The following is a 19,499-nucleotide window of genomic DNA, read 5'->3' on the forward strand; positions in this document are numbered from 1 at the left end:
GAAGGCTCAGATTTCCACCTGCAAAGAGAACTCTGGAGGTGCCATCGGACCGGCCGGACTTGCGCAGCCTGGTTATCCGGGATCCGGACTGAGGACCCAGAGATCTTCAGTAAAGAGGTAAAGAGACTGCACCCCTGTGTCCTTGTGATTGATTCCGTCCCGCACCACCACACCAACTACACTATCCACATCTATGCTTTCACCGGACGTCCCCCTGACAGGCAGGGCCACGGAACGGGCCTAGCCACCGTGACAACCCCCAAAACAGAGACTCTGAGGCCCGGAACCAGGTGCCCCTCGGCCCTGCGGCAGTGGGGGCGCTCCATTTTGGCGTCACGAACAGGATCTACTTAAGCCTGAAGAATCAGGTCATGTGTGCCTTGGAACTGTGATTTACTGTGTTTGGACTGTGACTTATTGCAAAGACTGTGCTATTGCCATTTGCCGCCAAAACCGCCGCCATTACAGCGCTGAGGAGAGCGCAGGAGAAGAAGAGGGGCGTGGAGTGGGCGTAGACAAGCTGAAGAGCGCGAAGGACAATGGCCGCCCAGTCTAAGTATTTCTGCCCCTTGAGGACGTGTCCGTCAGCAGCCGAGATCCGCCTCCTGATCCTCAATGGTGGGCAGAGACAACGAAAACTAAACCGCCCACGAAGGAGAAAGCGGGAAAAGGACCAGGGAGAAGAAGTGAGCGACATGGGGGACGCCATGGCGAGCTGCCCAGAACCGGAGCGTGGGGTCGAAGCAGAGGACTCCCCCAGCTACCCGGAGGGACACCGTGACCAGGCCTCCACCGCTGATACTGATTTCCTGCAGGCCAGAGTGGATGAGCTCAGCGACCAACTCCTGCGGACGCAGCCGAGCACCGAGGCCGGGTGGAAGAAGACCATCATCGGGAGCCTAGCCAGACGTCTGCCGGCAGCCTCGTCTGGTCCGGAGCAGGAAAGAAGTTCCAGCGCTCCAACGCCAGAAAGCAAGGCCCTGCCGGAAAGCGAGATGCTGCAAACGGAGATGACAACCCCGCAGCGCAAGGCCCTGCAGCCAGCGTTCCAGATCCCAGCGGAGACGGAGCAGATCGGCACCGGAGGGACCGCATCTGAAGCAGGTATGAAGGACGACCCTGCCCTGATGACTGACACCACTCCCGCGACTGCTAGTGTCACAGCTGCTGACTCCGTTCCAGTGACTGATCTTGCAGCAGCCGCTACCTCTGCTGCAGCAACTGCCCCTACTCAAGCTGCGCGGACCTCCAACGCTGTGCATGACCTAACCGTACATGAAAGACGGATTAACGGCATTTGTCCAGCACTGGGTGCGACCCTGGACTTCACCCTTCCTGGGCCAAGAGGGGTTAAGTGCCAGGTGCAGCCCTAGAAGCCGTCCAACTAAACCTCAGAGAACCGAAGATTGTACATAGTTAACTGTTTGCTTCCCTGCTTTTTGCTGCTCTAAACCCGTCCAGGGTTAACTCTTAAAGGGATCCCTTTGTTGACCCGGGATCCCTATTGTTTTGTTTACTTTTTCCTAGTTTTGCAAAAGTTTCCAGAACTGCCGCAATCATGAACAGTGCATGATACAAACTTTTTGTAAATAGTTTGCACCTTCTTAAAGGTGCTCCCTACTGGTTTTACTTAAAGAGAGACTCTTTGCGAAGATACCGCACCGGAGCCTTTGCTGAGTATGGACTGGTAGCCTGAGAAGATATGCTACCTCATAAAGACATGGTCCCCACTTAAAGGGGATGTTCACGTGTTGCACTTAAAGGAACGGTATTGCTTTAAGACAGACAGATAGCAATAATGTCCTGACAAGAGAAAGTGATAATAATGCTTACATGTAAAAGTTATATGTATCCAACTAGTTAATTGTAAAGAAATGCTGATAATGTTCTCTGGTAGAAAGTGAAAGCTAGAAGAAAGATGCAGTAGGCCCGTAGGGGTAGACGTAGTGTCCTGCATACATGTTAGTAAGAAAAGTAATGATGGAAGTTTAATGTTTAATAATGTTGATAGAAAATGAGGACAGAAAGTGGACCTGTAGGGGTTAGTTGGTGAGTCCTCTTAGGAGCCATATAGAGATGGCTCAGTGCTCTTAAACTGAAAGTATGTCATGTTCTATACTGTGTATAGTAGTTGAAAAGACAGAAGGCTCGGGCTGAAAGGAGCGGTCCTGTAAGAAAGGAGAGGCAGTAGGTCTGGTGCCGTTAGGACAGGCGGTCCTGCAGATTTAAAGAAGGAGAATGTAAAAGTTAAATTGCCTTATAATATGATTATAAGAAGGTCTTTAGCGGATTCAGAGTGTACGTCCTTAAAGGCAATGTTAAATTATTGTTCAACAATTTGTACTAAGTAGAATACCCGGTTGGGTAAGAATAGTTACTTATAGCATGTTGCTATGATATTTAACCATGTTTGTAACGTTCAAGTGTCCTCACCTCCCATAAAGGGAAGCTCTGTTCAAGTATACTTATTGTTATTGCACTCAACAAATTGTATGTCTTTTTGCTAACCTGTATTGTTGTTTTCTTCCCAGTCCCAGAGTACTGGATTTAACCGGGGGGGAGTGCAGCGCCCCAGAGTCCTGGTCGTTGCAGTACTGTGGCTCCGCCACTAAGGGGAGCTATGGTACGTCTGATGGCACTGAAGGAGTTCATCTGAGCAGGTATCACAGACACCAATACATTTCACCGCCGGGCCTCCAGGGGGAGCTAAGGGTTCTATTTACTAGGCCACTCTCCACACACTGGTAAAACTGGGGGTCAGGCAGGAAGTTGGGCAGAAAGCTGACTGGGTTGGAACCAGGCAACACCTTGTGGCAGAGGGTGTTGTGGGGGAAGATTCGGTAGGGTCCCTGTCAGGGGTGGGATCCTGACAGAGGCCTGGCTACAGGAAAGAACGTAACGGGACCGTGCCTGCTCAGCATAGCGGCGGTGCCCAAGGAAGGATTAGAAGCGAGATAGATTGTGCTGAGTGAGAAACGAGATCAAAGCAAGAAGGAGAATACCAGTAGGGGTCGTGCTGTAAGATCGAGGCAACATCCTACTGAGGCGCAAACAACCGGTGGCCGGAACGCCGAAGGAAGTATTTCTATATACAGCTTCAGGTAATACTTCGAACCTACGGCAGGACAGTCAGTCTCAGGCGGGCTGTCTAACCTAAATCACCTATGCAGTCTTGGGGGGCAACTTGTGGAGAGGGGCGACTCTAGGGTCCCGGAAGAGCTCCGAGCCTACCCGTCAAACGGGTGCCGTCCTAACCGTAACATCAGGGAGGGACGGAGGATTAGCAGAACATCATCTAATCATGTTGTGAGGGAACTTAAGAAACAGACACAACAGTTGTGGGGACTTTCCGTAAGCACAGCAGGGAAGGACCGCAACCCATAGCGCTAGAAGGAAGGCACAGATTTCCACCTGCAAAGAGAACTCTGGAGGTGCCATCGGACCGGCCGGACTTGCGCAGTCTGGTTATCCGGGATCCGGACTGAGGACCCAGAGATCTTCAGTAAAGAGGTAAAGAGACTGCACCCCTGTGTCCTTGTGATTGATTGCGTCCTGCACCACACACCGAACTGTCACCCTTCTATTGGGCGCCCCTCAACAGCAGGGTCACGGATCGGGCCTAGCCACCGTGACAACCCCAGAACAGAAACCCAGAGGCCCGGTACTGGGTACCCCTCGGCCCTGCGGCAGTGGGGGCGCTCCAATTGACAACAAAGAGAAAAATAAGAAAATCTTCATTGTCTCTTCACAATCTTCAATAACTTGACCTATGTCTTTTCTGTGGGAAGAAATAGTATCTGGGCGCCAACTCTCCTTTTCACCCTACAAAGTCATAAAGCTTTAAGTTCTAGGCTCAGGTGCAGAGATCGTCTTAGACCTGATACATCCTTTCCTCAATGACAAGTTGTGGGTTCCGGTCACTGTGAGGCTTCCTTTCTACAATCCTAATTTACTTTTGTTAGTCTGAAACTGTGGAGAACCTCATTTATTTTATCCTGGTCAGAAAACTCACATTTTTTCTGTCATTGCTCCAGGAAACCCTATGAATTTAATGTAATGGATGATGATTTATCACATGTTACCAGTACATTGATGTTCTGCATTCCGAAGAGGATACACTCCAAATTCTTCAGCCTCTCCTTTCTCCTTTGCTCTTAGATTTCACCTGGTTTAGCTGTCCAACCAGATCTTGGGATGACTCCTGTATCTGTCAATTTCCACCTGAACCAGGTTGCATTATTCCACTCTGAAACAATTTACCCTCTGAGTGGGTTTCCAGCTCTTTATCTATAGTTTGTAGTGATGAGCGAGCACTAAAATGCTCGGGTGCTTGTTGCTCAGGTCCAGCAAATTGGAATACTCGGGTACTCGACCCGAGCAACGAGCCCAAAGTAAGTCTATGGGAAATCCGAGCATTTTTACCGTGATCCTCCCCGGGTCCTTTTAGGATCTAAAAACGTCAGAAATCGATGGGATCAGTGCTCAAATGACACGGGAACATCATGGGGAATACCCCTTGAAGCATTTCTGACTCCCAGGTCACAGCTGTGAACAATGTTGTCAGAGTCTTATGCCATTTTTACAGACTCACAATAAAAAATACAAAAAATAAACCAAAATGGATTTTCCTGGGAAATATGTTAAGGAACATCCTTTCCAGGGTAATGATTTGTATGTAAGGGGAGTCGCCCGCCTGCGCAGTGGGGTACTCGGTACCAGGTCCGGTCTTAAAGGGGATGTCACGGTGGCTGCGACCTGGTCTGTGGCTCTGGGCGCCCAATTAAAGGGAAAGGTCTTTAAGGGGATTTGTAATGTTTATGTTCGTGATGCCACCTGTGGTTTTCGGTCAGTAAGGATCGACGCTGCTTAAAGGGGTCCTCTGGGGTGATGTTATGCAGCAAGATGGTGACCCTTCCCACAGGTGAAGCGGGGTCTCCAGGGCTCCAAAGGTGTATGGCACAGATGGTGTGGTGGATAGTAGAGTAAAGAACCAGGACACAGGTTTTCAGTCTTTACCTGGTTTACAGATGGTAGCAGTCAGCCTCAGTCCAGGGTACCAAGTGCAGGGGTAGCTGTGGTCCGGCCGGTTTGGAGGCAATAGAGGGTCCCTCTCCCAGGTGAGGTCCATAAACCTTTCCTATTTGCACACCGAATCCGTTTCTTTCCACCTAATCTGTTTTTTTCCGCCGGATCTGTTTTTTTAACCATACTTACCATACTTCAGCGCCTGCAAAAAACATAAAATAAGAAACCGTATACTACCTGTCCACCATAGTCCAATTAATAACGAGTGGCCACGACGATCTCCCCTATAGAACAGTGACATCGGGTGATGTCACTGCTCTATAGGACCCTCAGTGACACACTGACAGGAGACAATGGCTCCTGCAGTGCATCACTGAGGTTACTATAGTTCAAAGTCTCACTTTACGGCAATTGCTGCGTGGGAAAATTTCTCACACAGCAATGCCAAAAGTGAGACTAGGGACTATTTTTTTACAGCGGCGGAGGAATACAGTGCGGAAGGATACCTTCCTCCCGTCATTGTGTTCCTGGAGCCCCTGGAGAGCGGTCGCATCAGCTGATGCTGCCGTTCTCCACGGCAGATCGTCGTGGGACACTCGTTGATTTCTGCAGATCAGGGAGTATATTGTTTGTTTGTTATTTTAGTATTTTTTACAGATGACACTGGCTTCGGGGAACAAAGTGACAAGTAATGGTGAGTATGTAATATATGTTTAATGTACTGTATGTCTGTATGTGTTACACCTCGCAATACTTACCTGTCTGGCCGGCGCACTCCCGACGCTCCTCCTCGCTCCTCTTCCTCTGCTTTCCCTGGTGTTCGTCCCTTCGGCGGTCCGCGCATTTGCAGATGTGCTTCTCTCACCGCCGGGGTTTCTGGGAGGTCGTGACCCGCTGGCCCCGCCCCAATATGGCGGCGCCCATCGGGTATTTCTTTCCTGCATCTGACCAGGTAAGACGCCTTTGCGTCTATTGCATTCGCTGGGTAATACCAGCATCTCCTTAAATTCCTAGGCTTTGTGCGTCTCTTGCTTTGTTTCCAGGTTGTCCCGTGTTCCTGACGTGCCTTCTAGTCCCATGTTCCTGACGTGCCTTCCAGTTCCGTGTTCCTGACGTGCCTTCCAGTCCCGTGTTCCTGCTGTGCCTTCCAGTCCCGTGTTTCTGACGTGCCTTCCAGTTCCGTGTTCCTGCTGTGCCTTCCAGTCCCGTGTTCCTGCTGTGCCTTCCAGTCCCTTGTCCCTGACGTGCCTTCCAGTCCCGTGTTCCTGCTGTGCCTTCCAGTACCGTGTTCCTGACGTGCCTTCCAGTTCCGTGTTCCTGACGTGCCTTCCAGTCCCGTGTTCCCGCTGTGCCTTCCAGTCCCGTGTTCCTGACCTGCTTTCCAGTCCTATGTTCCTGACGTGCCTTCTCGTTCTGTGTTCCTGTCATACCTGCCGGTCCTTAATTCCTGCTGTGCCTGCTACTTCCGAGTCTCCGTTGTCTTCGTCCACGTCTGCCCTCATCTTCCTGGTCAGTACGTTGTCTCTTACTACCTCTATCTGTCCGGTGCCTCTGCCATTCTAGCCTCTTCAGTTGCACCTTCTTCCCTCCGTCCTCTGATTCCTCTGCTATATCTTCAGTCATCCCTTTGGCTCCGGCAGTTGCAGCTTCACCCTCCTTGGGCCTGTCCCTAACGCTCTCTGTACAGGGGGTGGCACCATCTGGTTCACTCGCTCTCGGGGGCTCTGAAGTGTTGGCCCAGAGGGTCCACTACCTAGTCCTAACAGTACGCAAAGGCCATGGATCCCGCTGGAGCTGCGGCTGCTCAGAAAGAGCTTGTTTATCTACGGGAGAACCAGACTCGGATGATGTCCTTTATGAAGTCTATGGACTCCCTTCTCTCTGCTCTTCAGTCCTCCGATCTGGGGAATGCCTCCCAGCTGGCCAGTTTGCAACAAGAGCTGGCACAGCAGCGTGACGCTCAGTCCCATATTCTGGGGTATATGGCATCAGTTGATAGTCGCCTCCAATCTCTTCATTTTGCCGCATCCGGGCCTTCACCAGCTCTAGCTCCCCATCCCAATCCTCGTTTAGCCAAACTTCCTCGCTTTAATGGAGAACCCAAACTATGTCGGGGATTTCTCAATCAGTGCCGTCTTCATTTTGAGCTCCTCCCCACACCGTATCCCACGGATCGGGCCAAGGTAGCTTTTATTGTTTCTCATCTGGAGGGAGATGCCTTGGCATGGGTTAATCCTCTTTGGGAGCGGGATGATCCAGTGGTTCTTCAGCTCACTCCATTTCTGGAGACTTTTTGTATGGTTTTTGATGAACCAGGTCGCTTGGCCTCAACCACTGAGGCATTGTTTAATTTACTCCAGGGGTCGTTAACTGTTGGACAATACGCTATCCAGTTTTGGACCTTATTTTCTGACCTAGGCTGGAATAATGAGGTGTTAGTAGGGGCCTTCTGGCGAGGGCTTTCTAGCCGTGTGAAAGATGAATTAGCTGGTCGTAATACTCCAACTAATTTGGAAGATCTAATTGCCTTAGCAACACGAATAGATCTTCGCTTTCAAGAACGAGCTCGGGAGAGAAAATTTCCTTGTTCTACTATATCTTCTCGTGGACCTCCCAGTCCATGGCCCAGGGTCTCTACTTCTGTTTCCGTTCCAGAGCCTATGCAAGTTGATCGTGTTAAACTCTCCGAACAACGTCGCAAGGAGAGGCGCTCCCAGTGTCTCTGTTTTTACTGCGGAAGTTCCTCACATCTCCTCCGTGCCTGCCCAGACCGTCCGGAAAACTCCTTCGCCTAGGTCAGGTAAGAGAGGCCTCCCTAGGTGCATGTGAAACCTCTCAACCCCTCACTCTGCCCGTTTTGTTACATGTTCTTGGTAAACGTTTTTCTCTTGAGGCTTATTTGGACTCCGGTGCTGCCGGAAATTTTATTAGGCTGGAGGAGGTAATTAAATTCTCAGTTCCCGTAAGGTCTTTAGAGAATCCTCTTCTTCTCGCTTCTGTTGACGGAAAACCCTTGCAAGAAACCATAACTCAAGTTACGCACTTGGTAGAGCTTCAGGTAGGGGCTCTTCATAGGGAGAGAATCTCGTTCTTTGTTTTAGCCAACACTTCTCATCCTATTCTCCTTGGCCTTCCGTGGCTGTGACTCCACGAACCTTTTTTAGATTGGCATAAAGGCAACATTCTTCGATCGGGAGATTCCTGTCGGTCTCGTTGTCTGCTGCCGGTTCATCCTGTGCGTGCTCCCTGTCCCTCTCCCATTCCCTCCGGGTTGCCTTCGGCTTTTTCTTCTTTTTCGGATGTTTTTGATAAAAAGGAGGCAGAATCTCTTCCTCCACATCGACCCTACGACTGTCCTATAGATCTCGTTCCTGGTACCACGCCTCCTAGAAGTAGAATCTATCCCCTCTCTCCTGCAGAGACTCAAGCTATGTCGGACTATATTCAAGAGAATCTCGCTAGAGGTTTTATCCAGCTGGAGCAGGTTTTTTTTTTCGTGAAGAAGAAGGATGGTACTCTTCGCCCGTGTATTGATTACAGGGGATTAAATAACATCACTGTGAAGAACAAATACCCCTTATCTCTAATCTCTGAACTTTTCGACTGTCTGAGAGGAGCACGAATCTTCACCAAGCTTGATCTTCGGGGAGCCTACAACTTGGTTCGCATCCGTGCAGGAGACGAATGGAAGACCACATTCAACACTCGGGACAGGCACTACGAGTATTTGGTAATGCCTTTTGGGCTCTGTAATGCGCCCGCAGTGTTCCAAGAATTTGTCAATGACATTTTTCGAGACTATCTCTATACCAGTGTTGTGGTCTATTTGGATGACATCCTCGTCTTCTCTCCAGACCTATCCACCCATTGACGGGACGTTCGCCGAGTCTTACTCCGTCTAAGAGAGAATTATCTTTTCGCTAAGATTGAAAAGTGCATCTTTGAACAGTCTTCCGTGCCTTTCCTGGGGTAAATCGTGTCCGAGGATGGTCTGAAGATGGATCCTAAAAAGGTGTCTGCCATTCTGAATTGGCCCCGGCCATCTGGAGTAAAGGCTATTCAGCGTTTTCTTGGCTTTGCCAATTACTACAGTCAATTTATTTCTCACTTCTCCTCTCTGTCTAAGCCAATCTCCGCCTTGGTTCGCAATGGGGTCGATCCTAATCTCTGGTCACCGGAGGCTGAGACAGCCTTTCAAACTCTGAAGCAAGAATTCGCTTCTGCATCGGTGCTTCATCGACCAGATACCAATAGGCCATTCATTCTTGAAGTGGATGCATCCTCTTTCGGAACCGGAGCTGTACTGCTACAGAGGTCTAACTCGGGTCGATTAGTGTCCTGTGGTTTCTTCTCCAAGACATTTTCTCCTCCAGAACGAAATTATTCCATCGGTGACAAGGAATTGCTTGCCATCAAATTGGCCCAGGAGGAGTGGCGGTACCTTCCTGAAGGGGCTATTCATCCTTTTGTCATTTTTACGGACCACAAAAATCTAGCCTATGTCCAGTCAGCTCAAAGGCTGAATCCTCGACAAGCCAGATGGTCCTTGTTCTTCGGCCGTTTCGATTTCGAATTACATTTTCGACCTGGAGATAAGAACATCAGAGCTGACGCCTTGTCACGGTCTTTTCAACCCTCAGATGTGGAGGAGAAACCTATGCACATTCTTGATCCAGCCAAGATTGTTTCTTTGGCTCCTCTAGATGTGATCACGCCGCCTCCGGGGAAGACCCTTGTATCTAATCGTGACAAGTTAAAGGTCTTACGTTGGGGTCATTCCTCTCAGTTCGCTGGACATGTTGGAGGTAAGAAGACTCTCTCTCTGATTTCTCTTCATTATTGGTGGCCTTCTCTTCGCCAGAATGTGTTGGATTTTGTTGCTTCCTGTTCCTCGTGTGCCCGGAACAAGGTTCCTCGACAGCTGCCATCTGGTTCACTGCTTCCACTTCCTGTGCCATCCGTCCCCTGGACTCATATTTCTATGGACTTTGTCACTGACTTACCGAAGTCCTCTAATTGCACTGCAATTTTGGTGGTGGTAGACAGATTTTCCAAAATGGCTCACTTCATTCCTCTACCTGGACTTCCATCTGCTCCTGACCTAGCGAAGATTTTCTTACTTCAAGTTTTTCGACTCCATGGATTCCCTCAGCATATCGTCTCCGACCGAGGAGTCAAGTTTACCTCCCGTTTTTGGAGAGCGCTTTGTGGTCTTCTGCAGGTATCATTGGATTTTTCCTCTGCTTATCATCCCCAGTCCAACGGCCAGGTGGAGCGTGTAAATCAAGTCCTCATATCTTATCTTTGTCATTTTACCAATGCTCACCATGATGACTGGGTGTCTCTTCTTCCCTGGGCAGAATTCGCCTACAATAACCACACTAGCGAATCTTCATCCAAGTCTCCTTTTTTATTGTTTTTGGGCAACATGTATGTATGTATGTATGTAGTATGTATGTAGTATTTTTTTTTTTACATTCAACACATTAGCCGGATGATGGGACTACTACTGTCCCATCATTGGCTAATGTGCCAATCACTGTCACTGTAGCAGGCATCGTCCGATGGGACTTGTAGTCCCATCAGACGATGCCTGCACACACGCACAGACCCCCGGCAGCCCGCACAGAGCCCTGTCAGCCCACACAAAGCCCCGGCAGCCCACACAGAGCCCCGGTAGCCCACACAAAGCCCCGGCAGACCCGCATAGAGCCCCGGCAGACCGCACAGAGCCCCGGCAGGCCGCACAGAGCCCCGGCGGCCCGCACAGAGCCCCGGCAGCCCGCACAGAGCCCCAGCAGGCCCGCACAGACCCCCGGCAGCCCGCACAGACCCCCGGCAGGCGCACACAGACCCCCGCCAGCCCGCACAGAGCCCCGGCAGCCCGCACAAAGCCCCGGCAGCCCGCACAGAGACCCGGCAGGCCCGCACAGAGCCCCGGCAGGCCCGCACAGAGCCCCAGCAGCCCGCACAGATCCCCGGCAGGCACACACAGATCCCCGGCAGCCCACACAGAGCCCCGGCAGCCCGCACAGAGCCCCGGCAGACCGCACAGACCCCCAGCAGCCCGCACAGTCCCCCGGCAAGCACGCACAGACCCCCGGCAGCCCGCACAGACCCCCGGCAGCCCGCACAGACCCCCGGCAAGCACGCACAGACCCCCGGCAGCCCACATAGATCCCCAGCAGCCCGCACAGAGCCCCGGTAGCCCGCACAGAGCCCCGGCAGTCCGCACAGACCCCCAGCAGGCCCGCACAGACCCCCGGCAGCCCGCACAGACCCCCAGCAGGCACGCACAGACCCCTGGCAGCCCTCACAGAGCCCCAGCAGCCCGCACAGAGCCCTGGCAGCCCGCACAGAGCCCCGGCAGGCCCACACAGACCCCCGGCAGCCCGCACAAATACCCGGCAGCCCGCACAGACCCCCAGCAGGCACGCACAGACCCCTGGCAGCCCTCACAGAGCCCCAGCAGCCCGCACAGAGCCCTGGCAGCCCGTACAGAGCCCCGGCAGCCCACACAGAGCCCCGGCAGCCCGCACAGAGCCCCGGCAGGCCCGAACAGACCCTGGCAGCCTGCACAGACCCCCGGCAGGCACGCACAGACCCCCAAGAGGCCTGTACAGATCCCCCATGGTCATGAACAGACCCTGCCCGCACATACATGCAGTCTCCGCCCACGCACCGCCCACACTCCATTATAGTGCATCATTGCACTATGTGAACTTCCAATTCCAGTATCCGATATCGCAAAAATATCGGAGCTCGGTATCGGAATTCCGATACAGCGAATATCGGCCGATACCCGATATTTGCAGTATCGGAATGCTCAACACTAGTCACAACTGAGGATTCAATAGGAAACAGTCCATCATTTGGAGTTTGTGTAGCCTGGGTATGCACTCCACTTTCAGTGGCTACACGGATATGGATTTGCTGTCCTCAGCACCTTTTTCCATGTAGGGCATAATATCCTGATCTTAATGGTACTCTGTCTGCAGGTTTAGCTTTGTGGGACCTGTTTTTTGCTAGTATTTCCACACAGTTAGCTGCTGCATGGGCCTCTCCTGGGAATCCCATAAGGTCAGTTTTTGGGTGCTTCAGCGTATGGCTTCTTTTGGTCTGTATGCCTTCAGGGGCGATGATTCTGGTGTCATTGGGTCAGTTAAATCATGTCTTATGTCTATCCTGTGGTCCCATGTTACGGTAACAGTTACTGACTGGCCAGGTGATAAAGCTGGCAGGGGTTCTAGGGGTCCCACCAGGGTGTCTTCAGCTACCGGGGCAGTTTGCGTAGAATTCTCGCCTGTGCCGGTGTCTTTCTCCACCTCCGCTGGGGTCTGGATCGCTGATTGCAGGGACTGGTGCTGCGGCGTTGTCATCCCGGACTGCAGCGTCTCGCTTTCCGGCTCCACTGGGGTCAAAGGTGCGTGCTCCATAGGCAGACTCTATAGTATAAGGAATCCCCCTTAGGCAGACTCTTTAACATAAGGCAGCCCTCATAGGCAGATTCTATAGCATAAGGCAGCCCTCATAGGCAGACTCTATAGCATAAGGCAGCCCCCATAGGCAGACTCTATAGCATAAGGCAGCCCCCATAGGCAGACTCTGCAGTATAAGGAAGCCCCTCATAGGCAGATTCTGTAGTATAAGGAATCCCACCCATAGGCAGACTCTGTAGTACAAGGCAGCCCCCATAGGCAGACTCTATAGCATAAGGCAGCTCCCATAGGCAGACTCTATAGCAGAAAGGCAGCCCCCATAGGCAGACTCTATAGCATAAGGCAGCCCCCATAGGCAGACTATAGCATAAGGCAGTCCCCATAGGCAGGCTCTGTAGTATAAGGCAGCCGCCAAAGGCAGACTCTGTAGTATAAGGTGGCCCCAATAGGCAGACTCTGTAGTAAAAGGCAGCCCCCATAGGCAGACTCTGTAGTATAAGGCGGCCCCCATAGGCAGACTCTATAACACAAGGCAGCACCCATAAGCAGACTCTGTAGTATAAGGAATCCTCTTCCCATAGGCAGACTCTGTAGCATAAGGCAAACCCCATTGGCAGACTCTGTAATATAAGGCAGCCCCCATAGGCAGACTCTGTAGTATAAGGTAGCCCCCTATAGGCAGACCCTCTGGTATAAGGCAACACCCCATAGGCAGACCTTGTAGTATAAGGCAGCCCCCATAGGCATACTCTGTAGTATAAGGAATCCCCCATAGGCAGACTCTGTAGTATATGGAATCCCCCCCATAGGCAGACTCTGTGGTATATGGAATCCCCCCATAGGCATTACTCTGTAGTATATGGAAGCCCCCCATAAGCAGACTCTGTAGTATAAGGAATCCCTTCATAGGCATACTCTGTAGTATAAGGCAGCCCCCATAAAAATAAATACCTCTCTTCCTGGTTCCTCTGCTGCTCTGAGCGCCCGCACACCTCCGGACCGTGGGTGCCGAGCAGTGACGTCATCGTGACCCCTGTCAGTGTTGGCGTCGGTGACATCAGATGCTGAGAGGGGGATGATAGGAGAGGGAGCGTAGCGCTCCTACTCCCATCAATGCGATCAGCTGTATCGGCATGTAGCCAAAGCAGCTGAGCCTGCGATGACAGGTGGGGGGGTCCACTGCTGACACTGGGGCCCCCCACCTGCTCAGGGGCCCCATAGCGGCTGGGCAGCAGTGCAGGGAGATTAATTCTCCCTGCTTTGCCACAGAATGTAACTGTATCGGCGCGCTGTGCACACCAATACAGTTAAAGTAGCGCAGCTCCAGGTGGGCCCCCTCAGAGCGCAGGGCTTGGGGCGATGGCCCCATCTGCCCCCCCCAGTAGCTACTCGTCAATTTTTAGCACTGTGATAGACACTATCACAGTGATCAAAATTAAAAATCGTAAATAAAACCCCCTTTTATCACCCGCTTACATAGGGAAAAATAAATTAATTTCCATTTTTTCATTAGGGTCAAAGTTGGGCTAAAGTGAGTTGGGCTAGGGTTAGGGCTAGGGTTAGGGTTAGGGCTAGGTTTCAGGTTAGGACTGGGATAAGGGTTAGGGGTGTGTTAGGGTTAGGTTTGTGGTTAGGGTTATGGTTAGGGTTGGGATTAGGGTTAGGGGTGTGTTGTGGTTAAGGTTGGGATTAGGGTTAGGGGTGTGTTGGTGCTTGGGTTGGAGTTAGAATTGGGGTGTTTCCACTGTTTAGGCACATCAGGGGGACTTCAAACATGACATGGCGCCATAATTGATTCCAGCCAATTTTGCGTTCAAAAAAGTCAACTGGTGCTCCCTCCCTTCTGAACCCTGCCATGCACCCAAACAGTGGCTTTCCCCCACATATGGGGTATCGGCGTACTCAGGAGAAATTGCACAACAAATTGTGTGGTCCATTTTCTTCTGATACCCTTGTGAAAATAAAAAAAAAATAGTTCCAAAGTAAATTTTTTGTGAAAAAAGTAAAATGTTAATTTTGTACTTCCACATTGCTTTAGTTATCGTGAAGCACCTGAAGGGTTAATAAACTTCTTTAATGTCGTTTTGCGCACCTTGAGGGGTGCAGTTTTTAGAATGTTGTCACTTTTGGGTATTTTCTGTTATATTGACCCCCCCAAACTCACTTCAAATGTGAGGTGGTCCCTAAATAAAATGGTTTTGTAAATTTTGTTGCAAAAATGTGAAATCGCTGCTCAAATTTTAACCCTTATAACATCCTAACAAAAAAAAATGTTGTTTCCAAAATTGTGCTGATGTAAAGTAGACATGTGGGAAATGTTATTTATTAGTTATAAGTCATATCAAAGAAATGTTACCACTAACATGAAGTACAATATGTCACGACAAAAACAATCTCAGAATCAATTAATTAATCTGCTTAACATCTCTGTCACTGCCATTTTACATAAAGGCAGCTATCATTTGTCTCCTCAAGACAACTGGTAGATGAAAGAAAAAAAAAGGGAGGTGGGATATGAGGGACCTCAAAGATTTTTAATATTACCTATGACACCTCCCTCTTCCTGATGTAGCATAGGAGCTGATTAACAGATCGCTCCTTAAGCCTAGATTACGGGCCACCCTTTTGGGATCCGATAATACCCCCTTCGTTGGGGATTCGGAGATGGGCTTCTCCGGGGGGTTCCTCACAGGTGGTGATTGACAGTCCTTTGACCCACTGCTCAAAGGTGCAAAGGTGGTTCTGAGCCTGTTCACCACATCACTGTAGCCATCATGTGGTCCACGCTGGAGGGCTCGGAGCTTTTTCCGGTAGACCTCAGGAGTTATCTGGTACTTATCAGGGCCTGCTTGATGGCCTCATAGTCTCCATCTTGGTCTCGAGGGAGAAAAGAAAACACCTCCAGAGCTTTTCCTCTGAGCCCTGGAGTTAAATATCGGGCTCACTGGTCCTCCGGCAGCTGGTACTGTCTACAGGCATTTTCAAACCCCTGCAGAAATATGTCCAAGTCCCCGTCCATGTCCATCACAGGAAAATTCTCGGGACGGAGTTTAAAGTAATTGGTGTTGCTGGACTCACTGCTGTATGGGGAAGCTGTTGTGAATTCTGCTCTTGGGCTCCCTCCGGTGGTTGTTAGTGGTAGTTCAGTGGTCTCTGGATTATAGGCCAGGGCAGGTGTTTCTGCTTATTGCAGCCCTATTAGGTATTTAGGTTTGTAGGATCCATCAATCCCTGCCAGTTGTCCATTGTATCTTGGAGGGTTTGCATCTCTGACTGGCTCCACTGCCCAGCTGTCATTTCAGCTAAGATAAGTGCCTCGTTTTGGTTCTCTGTAGCACGCATGCAGTGTTCTTTTATGTGCAGTGCAATCTATTGTGTTTTTGTCCAGCTTGACTTGTTTGGATTTTTCTGTCATGCTGGTTTCTCTGGAGATGCAGATATACATCCTATGTCTTTAGTTAGATGTAGTATATAGTATTTTCTGCTGTGGAATTTTCTACTGTTTTAATACTGACCGCTTAGAACTCAGCACTATCCTTTCTATCTAGCTAGAAGGGCCTCTTTTGCTAAACTCTGTTTTCTCTGCCTGTGTACGTATTTCCTCTTAAACTCACAGTCAATATTTGTGGGGGGCTGCCTATCCTTTGGGGCTCTGCTCTGAGGCAAGATAGGATTTCCCATTTCCATCTTTAGGGGTATTTAGTCCTCCAGCTGTGTCGAGGTGTCTAGGCCTGGTTAGGTACATCCCACGGCTACTTCTAGTTGCGGTGTCAGTATTAGGATTGCGGTCAGTACAGGTACCACCTACTCCAGAGATAGTCTCATGCGGCTCCAGGATCACCGGATCATAACAGGAAACCCAAAGAGAAAAACCCGAACAAAAGGTAAAATAAAATAGGACAATAAACAATATTACGGTTAAAATACCTTTATTTAGTAGTGGTACATAGCACTACCAGCACAAGAGGAGCCCACACAAATAATAACACATGATTTATATAGATAAAAAGTATAATATACAATATAATAAAATGTAACACCATAAATTAGAGAAAACAGCACCAGGAAAAATTGCTAAAGAAATTATACTAGCAAAATATATATTGTCAGAATAAAGCTGCAGAGAACATATGCCACTAATACCAGTGAAAATAATATATATAACATCAAAATAGCTGAAAAACGAACTAAAAATATTATGCTAAACAATCAGTGATACAAACTGAAATAAAAATATATGAATAGAATACCAACCACAATAACTGCACACTAGGTGCCAGTGCAAATACTATGTGCAAAATTGGACAACTAATAACGCCAAACAATGTGTATATAACAAAAAACTGCTTAGTAGTGAATAGTGAGCATCAAATAGATCGTTTACTGTAATAGACCACATAGTGGAAGTGACTGAAGTGAGGGGTGTAATGAAGGCAGAGTTCTGTGGGCTGTAAAATAAATTACCTGGGTACCGGTAATCTCCAAGTGCAGCACATGCCCCAACGCGCGTTTTGGAGCTGGTCCTTCATCAGGGTGTACTGACTGGTCTCATCCTACAGAGGGCAATAAGAGTGTCTTTGGACTGCTGGTAATACCAGGGCTCACCCAACGTAGCCATCATTGCCAAATAAAAGATATGACAGAAAAACAAGTGGGGGGGTGTAACTGCTGCACGTACAGTAATGTTCCAGATAAAAAATATTAAAGCACTGAGTCTGATTCCTTAAAACCTTGCACAGGATTCTTGCAAGAACGGTGCAAGTTTTCAGTGACAGGAGTGATTTCTCAAACCAGATCACTGATGTTCTGTAAAATCTCACCACTTGCCACCAGTTTGTCAGGGAAACAGACATCCATCATTTGTCTCCTCAAGACAACTGGTAGATTAAAGAAAAAAAATGGGAGGGGGGATATGAGAGACCTCAAGGATTTTAAATATTTCCAATGACAAGTCTCTATTATGCCCCTTTAAGCCATTTGTCCTAAGTGTTGTCTTCCATAACTATGTTGAAGTCTATTTGGATAACATTTGACATTGCCTAATCTGCAATACGAGGCTTTGGGCAAATTTTTCTCTTCTCTTTGGTTATCCAGACAAGTATACAAGTGAAGTACTTTCCTGCTCATATACATGGCCAGGCTGGAGAAAAGATGCTAAGAAAATCTACAGGTCTTCTGCCCGCTGACCAACTGAGCCTTGGAATATCTTGATGGACTCCATTTTCAGAAACTCCTAGTGATAAAATAGGATCAGTTAGCAGTGCTACCAGCATTTATACAACATTGTTCTTTGATATGTACTAGTAAACATGTCACTACCCATGGTTCAGCCAAAGGACTATTTGCTATTCCCATAATACAGTTGAACAGGAATTTATTAGTTGCCAAAAGTCAAATAAAGGCTTGGGAAATGTCGTCTATATACCTGCTCTTCGCATTGTTAAATTGGGCACATCTTTTCATGAAATTCCCCCATCTCCAAACAATTGTTCCCATCCTTAGTAGACAAATAATTATATGATAAACATTAAAACTTAATATTTATCTATAATTGGATTCTTATCAATAAACCATAAGTTTTCTCCACTTCTCGTCATTGAATTGGAACTTTTTGATTTCTGAACATTAAAAACGTGTCCCGGTCTTGGGTAGAGACAATATTGTATAGCTTATATGACCAATTTGTCTTTCTATTTAATGACAGCAGCCGAAATCTTTTAAGAATTTTAAAAATAAGATATAAAATATCATAAAACGTCATTGTAAAAGTTATTTTCTAAAAATATGTTGTGGAGAGGCAAAGATTATACAAAGGTGTCTTGAAATGCGAGCTTCTGGGATGTCTGAAGGATGATTCTAAGCATAGTGGGAGGTTGGGGCCTAAACAGTTTTGTGAATAGAGATTTAATGAGAGCATATATAATGTTTTTAGAATACAAGTAAGGTTCTTCCTCATGGATTTTATCATTACCTTTTCCTGCTCTTGGTTAAAACAAAAAAACACAATGGGCAGAGATACAATGAAAATGACGAGGTCTACACTCTATAAAGATTATACAAAATTGGAAAAAAAATCACATTTTTGTTCCAGAGATTGCTCCACTCCGGTCTTCTGGTTGTATGTGCTATTGCAAGTCATCTGTATTCAATTTATTGAATCTAAGCTGCAATACCTGTCTCAACCTGAAGACAATTGTAGTATTATTTCTTGAAGTAAGCAAGCAACTTTTTCTAATTCTGTTCAATTTCTTTAGTGTCTTCAATTCCATTCTGCTGGTAATGGTTTTTCTCAATGTGTTTTGATTTTAAGGTATATTTCAGAGGATATTTCCGCTATAATGGCAGCAGCGCAGTGGCAGAGTGCAATCTTCAGTCTGTTGGAGAAGATGTCTGCACATATATAGATCCTGTTAGTGGTGACAAGTGGCATTGTGTGAGACCTGAGAACCTGCCGTGCCATTCACTAATCTTTCACTCGATGGGTGGATACCGAAAAGTGACAAACGCTCTGGAGGACTCTCTTCTTAGTGGGTGAGTGATGCCTTCTTTCCACAAAAATTTTCATCACACCTTTATTTCAGTAGATAGAAAAGACCAATAAAGTCGCGCAGTGGAAGTATCTATGGACATCACAACTACACGGACTTGTTAGACAATATAAAGTAATCAGTGTCAGGCAACTCCGCCAAGGAATTTTCCACTAATGTTAGGCAATTAACAACTGATTCATGTGGATCTTAACTTCTTCTGGATCAACACTGCCAGACAGTAGAACCTCCTGGAGGGTTTTACCAAAGACAAATCAGTGGAACCAAGGTCACATGTGATTTTTTACACTGTTATTAAGGTTATCTTACCACCTCACACACTTGAGCGTCTCCTGGTTCAGGAATACTCTGGCTCACATTCTCGGGTAGCTCTAGCTTATACAGTAGATCATCATGTCTAAGGTTCCCACAAATAGTTTTGGGGAGTTTTTCATAGTGCACATTTTTGCAAAACATCTTACAGTTTGAGGAAAGTGTACGGGATTTA

At 48.4% G+C, this 19,499-nt stretch overlaps 1 protein-coding gene across 1 annotated transcript in view; it reads left to right on the forward strand.

The window, feature by feature from the left end:
• The window catches only part of LOC143774283 (NXPE family member 3-like), a 127,285-nt gene that overhangs the window by 74,982 nt on the left and 32,804 nt on the right, over positions 1–19,499 (forward strand). Inside the window, exon 3 of the mRNA XM_077261709.1 lies at positions 18,775–18,995. Coding sequence (XP_077117824.1) covers positions 18,775–18,995 — 221 coding nt within the window. The remainder of the gene's footprint in view (positions 1–18,774; positions 18,996–19,499) is intronic.

The sequence above is a fragment of the Ranitomeya variabilis genome, chromosome 5 (genome assembly GCF_051348905.1).
Source record: "Ranitomeya variabilis isolate aRanVar5 chromosome 5, aRanVar5.hap1, whole genome shotgun sequence".
In the NCBI taxonomy this organism is placed as follows: Eukaryota; Metazoa; Chordata; class Amphibia; order Anura; family Dendrobatidae; genus Ranitomeya; species Ranitomeya variabilis.